The following is a 10448-nucleotide window of genomic DNA, read 5'->3' as shown; positions in this document are numbered from 1 at the left end:
GTTTGCCTCTGAGCACTACAGCAGCATTAGTGCCTTGAATTGTCTACATCGCAGATCAGTATTTGCCCTTTTTCTGATTTCTTATTTGTTTGTCACATTTATAGGTTTCAGATCATCAAACAAATTCTAACCTTAAAGATAATAAAATGAATATTTTATTTTTTATGAGGAAGGAGCTGCAAACCAACTGGAGCTACATGAAAAGGTTTTTTCCTCACCTTGTTGAATCATAAATTAGCTGATTACTGTCGGACCTGCTGTAATAGAGCCTGTCTGACAAAGTGAAGTAAGCTAAAAGATGTCACAAAGCAACACGTCACATCACAGCTGAGAAACAAAGTCAGTGACATCTATCAGTCTGGAAATGGCTATAAAGCTATTTCTAAGGCTTTGGGGCTGAACCACAGTGAGAGCTGAAAACCTTGAACAGTGTGAACTTTCATCACCAAAATTAGCCCAAGAGCGCATCAACCGGTGAGATTCACCCAGAGGTCAAAAAAGAACCCAGAACAACACCTAAAAACCTCCAGGCCTCAGTTATTGGGCAAAAATGGCATCAACAGACGAGTTCTTCTGACCAAAAAGAACAAAGGCTCATCTCACACATGCCAAAAAACATCTCGATGATCCCAACACTGGGAAACACTGTGTGCACTGATGAAGTGCACACAGTGCATCTGGTATTTCTCATATCTGGGATAAAACTAACACAGCGTTTCATAAAAAGAACATGATGCCAACAGTCAAACAGTGCAGTGCGAGTCTGATGATTTGGGGCTGCTTTGCTGGTTCAGGTTCTGGACGTCTTAGTCTCCAGCAGAGATTCCTGAAGCAGACTGGTCATGCCAAAAAACACCAGCAAGTCTGAATGTCTACACCAGTGTGTATGCATAGTGGAATTGTAAAGCGCTTTGACGGTCCCAAAAAGCGCTTTATAAATGCAATCCATTATTATTATTATTATTATTATTACAACAAAAATGAAATGTGGCCTAGTCAAAGTCTGGACTTAATTCCAACTGTGATGCTTTGCATGACTATAAGCATGCCGTTCACCCTCCAGTGTGACTCAATTAAAACTATTCTGCAAAGAACAGCGGACACATGTCCTCCCCAGCGATGTGAAAGACTCACTGCACAACCAATTATTAGGTTTAGGAGGCAATGACATTTTCATGCAGGCCCAGGTAGGTTTGAACGACATCATCATTTGAAAACTGCATTCTTCAATGATCTGAATGTTGTGTGACAAAAAAAGAAAAAGGAAATCAAAGTATTTTTCACAGCTAAATCGTGTATTATTTTCCATTTCTACATATTATATGGAGAACATGTGATGTGTGGTATCGGCTCTGAAGCTGCTCATTAACAGCGATGTGCTGTGTAAAAAAAGGTAAAGCAGCTGCTAACGTGACTATTATTTTAGTTGCTTTGTAAATATAACAGCAAAAAGTGTCATTTTTAATTATTCACATATAGCACTTAATTGAGAATTATAAGACGTCTAACAGTGCACATTCATATTTTGAAATAATCCTTACCCATAAGGTTGAATTTACCTACACAAATGTGCACAGCTGTCAAGGATTCTTTTTAATCTGCCAACATTAACCGTGCATCACCAGATCCTTTTTTTCTGCTTCTTGGCATCCACAACAGCTTAAATTGCCCAGAGGAATGCTTATTTTCAGGCATGAGAGCACAGGCCAGACAATGTCTGTCCTTTTCAAGGGGTATCAAGGATTGGCAGGGCCATGATCTCCTCTACTTGCAGGTCTTTTGTGATTCCCTGGAGGGGCTGAGGCCTGGCGAGCTCCCTGGCGCCATTCTGCTCTCTCACCCAGTCAGCCTTCATTAACCTCCATCTAAACATTCCTTTTGCTGGAGATTCAGACTTTATGACGGACTCCGTGTGCTACCAGTAGAACACGCTACAGAAAAAATTCAGAGCTAGTTTAAAAAATGAAGAGGGGCAAATTAGTAATGAGATAATTAATAGCTATCTACTCCTAAAAATGATTGTAATTTAACTTCCGGGGACTAATCAGCAAATAACTAAGTGATGATTGGTTTTAATGAGTGGTTTTCATTGATATCTAGGAGCTACTGTAATAATTATACGGTTGTGCTCATACCAAAATGAGATCTCTGGAATCAGAACAGCTATGGACATTTATTTTATCAAAATGTAATGAACATAACACCGCCAGTCGAAATTAACCAAGTGTGTTTCCTGCTGTACCTTTTCTAAATATCAGAGTATCAGATAAAGCCACTAATTACTTTTCAGATTATACAGACACGGCTCAAAAAAATTAAAGGAACATTTTAAAAACACATCAGATCTCAATGGGGAAAAATTCATGCTGCATATCCATGTGCAGGGGTAGCGTGTTAGGAATGAAAAGATGCCACAATTTTAGATCAACCTACAAATTCAAAGACAAAAATCAAAGTTAAGAAATGATGCAGCAGGCTGGTCCGTGCTGTTGGGATTTCGTTGCAGCAACTCAAAATGGTACTCGGGAGTTTTTATGGCAACACTGGGGCGCGATCCTAATAAGACGACGGATGGTGTCCTGGGGGATCTCCTCCCAGACCTGGACCAGGGAAGCACTGAGCTCCTGGACATTCTGAGGAGCAACCTGGCAGCGTCAGATGGACCGAAACATAAAGTCCCAGAGCTTCTCTATTGGATCTAGATCAGGCAAGCGTGGAGGACAGTCAATGTGTCAATTCCTCCATCCTCCAGGAAATGTATGCATACTTTCACTGCATGAAGTCAGCCACTGTTGTGCATAAGGGGAAACCCAGGATCAACTGCACCACTGGGTCCAACAGTTTCATCCTGATAATTAATGACAGTCAGGACATCCCTCCAGACCCTTTCACATCTGCATGTGCTTGAGGGAAACTTGTTTTCATCTGTGAAAAGCACAGGACACAACTGCTGTACCTGCCAATTCTGGTATTCTGTGGTAAATGCCACCCAGGCTCCATGGTGACAGGCAATGAGCACAGAGCCCACTAGAGGATGTCGGGCCTTCGGGCCATCCCCATAGTCTGTTTCTGATTGTTTGGTCAAAGACATTCACACCAGTGGCCTGCTGGAAGTCATATTGTAGTCCTGGCAGTGCTCATCCTGGTCCTCCTTGCACAAAGGAGCAGATACTGGTCCCAGTGATGGTTGAGGGCCTTCTATGGCCCTGTCTAGCTCTCCCAGAGTAACTGCCTGTTTCCCAGTATCTCTGCTTTTGACTCTAGCCAAATGCAAAACTAGTGAAAAAATAGCAAACATGAGGAGCCTCCACCTGTAAAACCATTCCTGTTTTGGGACATAACACCGAAGCAGCCGAAACTGATTAACAACTCCCCCTTCTACTTAACCAACCAGATCAATATCCCAGGGCTTTAACTGACGATGCTTACTCTGATTAAAAAGTGTCCCTATATACTATCATATAACCATTTCCACAGAAAGCATCACAGGGCGACGTGCGGGCTGAACCATGGAGAGGTCACCCGTCCATCGTAGGGCAATGTCTTTCAGTTATCTTTTCACCTCATCGTTATTCTATAGTCACTCTGATTTTATAAGGCTGAAGTGCGACATTTGGATCAATGCAGTCAATGCGATGCATCATTAGCTTGTGCTAGCTCAGCACAGATGCCGGCGATCAGTCATACTGATAGGAGAGGAACTGTGAACCTTGGATTCAACGTGCGCTCGCCAAGCCCGGCAACGGAAGTGCGCTTTGTGTACAATGTGATGCTATCAGGTAGGCCTCAGCTGCAGAGCTCGCAGTCATAACAACATTTAGAATGACTAAAAGTCATCTGTGCTGAGGCTGGATGTTATACAGACAATCAAGTCATCTCCATGCTTCTGTTAGAGCATGTCATGAATACCAAGCCATCTTTTTAATGCATAACTTCTTAATGTCTATGAATCACTTGCCTTTCAACACTGTGTACTATAGGCTGTAATTAAAGGTTAGCCCAACCCTTTGCATGTCATCCTCTGCAGTGGATGCTGGATGTTGACTGACATGGCATGAAAAATGGCCTTGATCACACCGTCGGGAAGTTCAGCTGTAACACAGACATATGACTATCTGAATGGATAAACAGAAAGCCTACAAGCAAAACTAAGGAACAGTGAAGAGTGTCGCTGCTTTGAGCTGTTTATCAGTCTCATGATAAGAAAAATACTCCTTTCTGTGTGACTTTACTTTGTAGCTTCACACTTTATTGTTTCTCACTGCTCTCAGTACAGGAAAAGAGTAGCAGAGAGAATCAGGCCTCCACTTGTTAAACCCTCGAAACGTAAGTATGTCATTATCTGCCAATAGGATTTCAAGAGGGATGAAGTTAAGAGTTTGAGACAGATTCCTGCATAGACGCAGTATTGTGCTTGGCTGCTCTATTCTTCCGAGCGTTCGAGATGCAGAGCTGAATGAAATGTGCTTTAGAGAATCGACAATATCTATCCAAACCTGCCCCTTTCATAATGCCCAGCAGAGAAAAGCACATTTACTGCTCCTCACACTGTCATGTCACCTTGCTTACTAAAATATTTGAGAGCCACAATTCTTCCTTTGTAATCTTATAACCATCGTGACCATTTGATAAACTAGTTATTCTCTCTCTTGTAAATAACAAGCTATTCAAATTTTATATCAAAGTGCTGCACTTTAATATCCATATATAAAATATATAAAATAGCAGGTGTGGTTTTTTCTCCTAGTAAATGCTTTCAAGGTGGCCTGCATGTATATTTACAGCTCTATAATTTGTTTTTTGGACTCTACAAGAGAAGCTCTGCATGGTGTTGGTGCACAAGCAGGTTGGACTTCTTTGCTGGAAATGGGATATTTGCTCTCACGGTCATCACAGAGAGTCAAAAGGAGAAAGAATGGTCTCAAATAGAGTAGTTATAGCACCCTGATCAGTACCTAATTATTATTATCTCATTATTTAAAACTTTCTTTAATATGAGCAGCTGCTATTATAAAAGTTTACTGTATCTATGACAGAAAATAAAGCAAAGCTATTCGTTGGCTATGCAGGACCAACATTAGCCAATAAGGAAATGAGTTAGCAGGTAAAGTCTTACTTTAAAAAAAAGTGAGAAAATGTCATGCAGTGGGCATGCCACTGTGAATAAAGCTGTGTGGGAGCTTTTCCTCAGTTACAGTCTCAGGCGTTTGATACATGTGAAAATAGAATTGCATTAGAGTTAATGACCAACACCAGGATAATGACCATGGCCAGCCTCCAGAGCACACATGTGCCAAAAACCACAGCTCCTCCTGTGGCCACTTGAAGCTAGTGCCAGTGCCTGTAGAGTCGCACGGTGCAACTCACAGCATTACAAAGTGTGTTTATACCCAAGAATGAAATACAGTGGGCTCGGCCTCTGTGTACAGTTTAGGGTGGTGAATATTTTTCTAATGTGTCCTGACGCAGGCTGTTTGTGATTTTCTGACAATTAATTTAATCACTGTTGTGTACTTCAGCTTTGATGATGAAATACTAGCATTTTATTAACCTGACCTAACCTACTCAGGAACATGGATGGCACGTATCCATCTCTCTAACTAAGCCAGACACATCCCACCCATGAGATGGGCGATTAGGAGGTATACAAATAAAATTTACATCTCATTTTTATTTGTCAGAGAAAAATATTAGAATAGAGTAGAATAGAATGGAACAGCCCTTTATTGTAATTCTACATGTACAACAACATGCACTGATAAAAGCTATTTTGGAGAGAGGTATATATAACCTATGCAAATCATGTAAAATTTACTCTAATATTGCACTCAGGCATGGAACTATAAAGTAATGGGTTAATTATACCCTTTTCCTAACAGTAACAACATTACATTAGAAAATACAGTAAAACAATAAGTCTTATGTTCCTAATTGCGCCAGACCGCGCTTTTTGACCAAGCGGGACAGGAAGCAAATTCTGGGTCCTTTCTTCAGCTTCCAACAAACCCGATCGAACCACAGAAGTGAAGGTGAGCTATTTACACAGGGTGAATAATATATAATAGCGTATGCAAATGGTAATTTTTGAAGTAATGAGCTATTACACTTCACTTGTATTGCTTACGTCTGTGTAATGCACCATTACTTGAAATAAAACTTTGAATCTGCTGCTGTCTGTTAACCGTCTAGACAACTGCCGGTAAGTTGCAATGAAATGTGTTCGTGGTGCGCTTTTTATCAGTCAGCATGCATGACCAGTCACTTTTGCAAATGATGTCTCGATAAACGGAGCAGATATTTGAAGTTTACACACCCACATTCTCGCCTGAAAATATGTTAAAAGTTTATTTTGTGACCCAGAAAGATTAATAAGAGTAATTTTAAAACTTAGTAGCGGCCGCCATTGCCGGAAACTGGAGTTTGGCTGGGCCGCGCTATGAATTCTGGGATAAGGTGGGCCACGAAGGACACACGCGACCCATCCTTGAAATTCGAGGAAAAGGAGGACGCATTTGTCGGCGACATTCGGAGGAGTCCACGAATTTGGACAGCCTTCGGCGCGTCGCTGTGGCATAATCGGTCTACAAATGCGGCCTCAGGAGGATGCAGCCCATGAATTTGAATCACGGTCTTTGCAAACTACTTTCCTGCCTTGATGGAAAAGAAAATGGACGTCAGACGATTTTTTTGAGAAATGAGAGGCGCAATCCTTAAGTTGTGGTGGCTCTGCTTCTGGGTCAACACATAAAACAGGTAAACAAACTTAAATCCTGTATGTCTTTGAGATTCTATGAACATTGGGCAGATCATTCCCAACAGTCGTGTTTTAAACTCTTAAAAATCAGCTGTTGCTTCTGTCTGCGTCTCCCCATTGATCTGTAGCTCCTCATCATCGCGGAGAGTTCACGGAAAGCTTTCTCCCAGCTGTAACTGGCGGCTTTGTTTTAGCAGCACCAGAACTTTCTGAAAAACTCTGAAGCATGCTTGCTTGTATTTAAAAATGTGTGTGGCAGTAGTCGCTTGTTCTCTCATGCAGATACAGCTTTGCTCACGTATCTGCTTCATTATCCGCTCAGCTGATCGCACTGCGTGGAAACACTGGGACACAGCAGCATCATGAACTCCAGCTATAGGGAGATTTTTCAGGAGGAAAACAAATAAATAAAAAAACATTCATGTTATAACTATGAGATCTGGTCAGTCATTTCATTGTTTTTTTTGTCCCCTTCTTAGATCATCGAAGAGTTCAGACACATCACCAGTTTCTTTGGCGGAGACATTCATGCTGAAACTTGATGAGTACACACCAGGTCTTTTGCAGCTTATGCCTGCCAAAGGAGGAGCTGCTGGTTCCAAGATGAGACCTCTGCTGGACACTTTGAATGACGTATGTTATTTGACTTTTCTCACAAATATGTAATTGTGGAGGGCTGCAGTGGGTAGCAAGAAGGTCCTGGGTTCAAATCCTGGCCCAGGGTCTTTATGCATGGAGTTTGCATGTTCTCCCTGTGCATGTGTGGGTTCCCCCCAGGTATTCCAGCTTCCTCCCACAGTCAGAAAACATGACTGTTAGGTTAATTGGTCTCTCCAAATTGTCCTTAGGTTTGAGTGTGTGCGTGGTTGTTTATCCCGTCTGTCTCTATGTTGCCTTGTGATTGACTGTCCAGGGTGTACCCAGCTTCTCACCTGTTGAAAGCTGGAGATAGACATCAGCCACGTTTTTGTTTTTAATTCAGTCTTAATGTAAGTAAATCACTCGACTTAGTCTTTTCACTAAATTGTATCTCCCTACAGACACAAAGCATTGAGAAGAAAAGGGATCTCCTTATCTGCTGCCTCATTAGCTACCTCGGGGAAAGACAAGAAGATCTTTTTCATGACTGCCAGGTTTGTCATATTGATAACAGATTACTTATTAACTCAAGGGATCCTAATGTTCTTCTCTCCTGTCCTCTCCTATCCCCTGTTCTCCCCTTCTCTATCCATCGTGTCCACTCCCCTCTTTAGATAAACTGAAATGTACTGAAAAAGCATCTTAAATCAAATAAAACATGTGTATGCTTTTTCTTTCTTTCTTTTTAACATGTAGGAATGTGAGGATTACACAGACAATATGATGAAGGTGATCGTGATCCACAACATCATGGCTGAGGAGGATCCATCAGATGTGTCCATTGTGATTGAGGGAAACCAAGTGATGGAGGGATGTGGAAGCCGAACAAAGGCATGTGTACTGCTGATGGGACTGATATATGCCCTCAACCTCGAATATCCGAAGGAGCTGAAGAACACATTTGATACTTTTCAAAAACTTTTTTTGGAACTTGACGGGGCGAAACTACTGAAAAAGTTTAAAAATAAGCTTGTGCAATGCACACACGTTTCCCCTCCTGTTCCCAGAGGATCTTTTGTCCAGACATAGCTTGATGGAGCTGTAATTTTTCTTCTGACAGCAAGCACAGATTGAATGTTAGTGTTCTGTTCTATGTATCCATATTTTTGATAACGTACATGCACAGAAACAACCTCGTAGAGTTTCTGTGCTTTTGGCTTTTAAAATGGACTAAGTGGCCTTTGTTGTCTGCATTAGCTGTTGTGTTGCACTTTATTCTGTGTTTTTATGTAATAAAAACATTGAGATGATGAACCATCTGAATGTCTTTTTTGGGGGGGTACATTTTACCTTATATGAATAGGTAATGTTTATCAACTGATAATAATTAAATTTTATTAGTAATTATAAAATTAATTTTACCTAATTTCAATGAGTAAGTAGCTGTTGAATATATACGTAAATATGGGGTAAATTTTACCCAATTTAATTAAGTATTTCATAGCTTTTTATTGAAGCTATTTTATACACAATATATTGACTTAAATCTACCCCAAAAAAGTCAATGCAAATTGTTACCTCAGATTTATTGGGTAAATTCTTACAGTGGGCCCTTTGTTGATTAAATTGTTTCTAGCTTAAAAGTCTAAACTGCAGACTTTTGAAAGAGTGCAGGTTAAAGGCGCTTTGATTTTCAAATTTGCAAGACAGTTCCATCCTTTATTTACAGTGAGTGTATTTCCAGATGGAAACACAAATCAACACAAACCAGCCAAACGTTTATAGCAGACTGAATGTTATGGAGTGATTTCTTTCTACAAACCTCGCTCACCCATTCACACACTTCCTGTTCCTAAGCTCTTTTAACCAACATTCAGCCACTCTGAGGCCGACTCAGGGTTCACTATGATCATCGAGGCTACTTTGACGTGTAGACGAGCCGGGGACTGAACACGATAAGCAGACGATCTGCTCTACCGAATGAGCCACTAATGTCCTGATTGTTGCCTGTTGGACATGGAAACATTTTACTCTGATCGCTGCACACCAGTGACCAGAAACCCGAATGCTGCAATGATCATGCATTGCAGCATTTGGGACGTAAATAATCAGGCTCCTCATTTTTTCAATAAAAAAGTCATATTCAGAAAACGATCAAAACCCGGATAAAACTCAAAACAGGAATATTAATGTGCATTCAGCGTGAAGCTGTCACAGGGGTAGAAGCAGCAGCAACTTACCCTGATTTCACTTTCCCTCTCTGCACAGCAGCTCTGTGGCATCTGGACTGCCTCCATTTTTCTTTTTTTGTGAGCATTCATTTTAATTCTAATGCTGGAGTATATATAGAGAGCGAGCTGCAGAGGCTCAAAGGAATGGCCAGCCGAATGTTCCCAGGATATCTCTCCACTGCAGAAAACTATTGATCCATCTGGTATAAAGAATCTGTTTTTCTGGGCACAAGTATTGGCTTCACCTAAATTTACTTGTTGTGGAGGTATTTTCACGGTTTGACTAGAAGAACATCTGTCAGCCAGCACACACAAACACACACACGAGCAGGCGCATAGATTCAACGCCCTCACAGAAATGAACAGGTTGTCTCCAGTGGAAAAAAAATCACATCCAATGCTAATCAAATGAATCAGTTTAAGTGCATTTTTGCCCTCCTATTTATCAGCTGGCTCTGTCTAAACAGCCGCTGATAATGCTGTGCGCTGCACATTGAGGCAGGGGCTCGTATCGACACACAGTGGGCGCCCATTTCACACCTGCCCAGTTCAGGGGCTAATGAGTGCAGTTAGCATCTCACAAGTGGGCCTGCACAGTAATCGAACATCATTAATTCTAGTGCGATTCATTTTGTAACCAAATCACTGATCAAAGTCCATTTCAGCCTGCTCTAATAGTGCCCGTGGAAAAAAATTAGATGTATTAATGTCAGGTCTCTGCATATCAGTAAACAAATTATGTGGATTCCATACGTGTCGGCATCCTTGATTAAATGCAATGATTACATCTGAGGTTCAATATTAGTTTTCATCTTTGAACGAAATGATTTTTGATTAGCTTAAATCGCTTCCCGTCATCCGGGGATCCGACTCGGATGCCAGAG

General features: G+C 41.2%; 1 protein-coding gene across 1 annotated transcript; it reads left to right on the top strand.

The window, feature by feature from the left end:
- Window positions 1-7279: 7279 nt before the first annotated feature.
- Window positions 7280-8422, top strand: LOC146371385 (uncharacterized). The gene is made up of 3 exons (XM_084953321.1): window positions 7280-7387; window positions 7795-7887; window positions 8090-8422. Exons 1-3 carry the CDS (start codon window positions 7283-7285, stop codon window positions 8420-8422), a joined length of 531 nt encoding a protein of 176 aa, XP_084809447.1. The 5' UTR covers window positions 7280-7282.
- Window positions 8423-10448: the final 2026 nt, after the last annotated feature.

The sequence above is a fragment of the Perissodus microlepis genome, chromosome 15 (assembly GCF_051167445.1).
Source record: "Perissodus microlepis isolate ML-2025 ecotype Zambia chromosome 15, ASM5116744v1, whole genome shotgun sequence".
NCBI classification, from domain to species: domain Eukaryota; kingdom Metazoa; phylum Chordata; class Actinopteri; order Cichliformes; family Cichlidae; genus Perissodus; species Perissodus microlepis.
This window is presented reverse-complemented; position numbering and strand designations above follow the sequence as displayed.

Bases quoted from the DNA above. Each gene is read 5' to 3' on its own strand.
- LOC146371385 (XM_084953321.1), top strand. From the start codon at position 7,283: ATGCTGAAACTTGATGAGTACACACCAGGTCTTTTGCAGCTTATGCCT. The intron at 7,388-7,794 runs GTATGTTATTTG...ATCTCCCTACAG, and splicing joins TGCTGGACACTTTGAATGAC to ACACAAAGCATTGAGAAGAA. The intron at 7,888-8,089 runs GTTTGTCATATT...TTTAACATGTAG, and splicing joins ATCTTTTTCATGACTGCCAG to GAATGTGAGGATTACACAGA.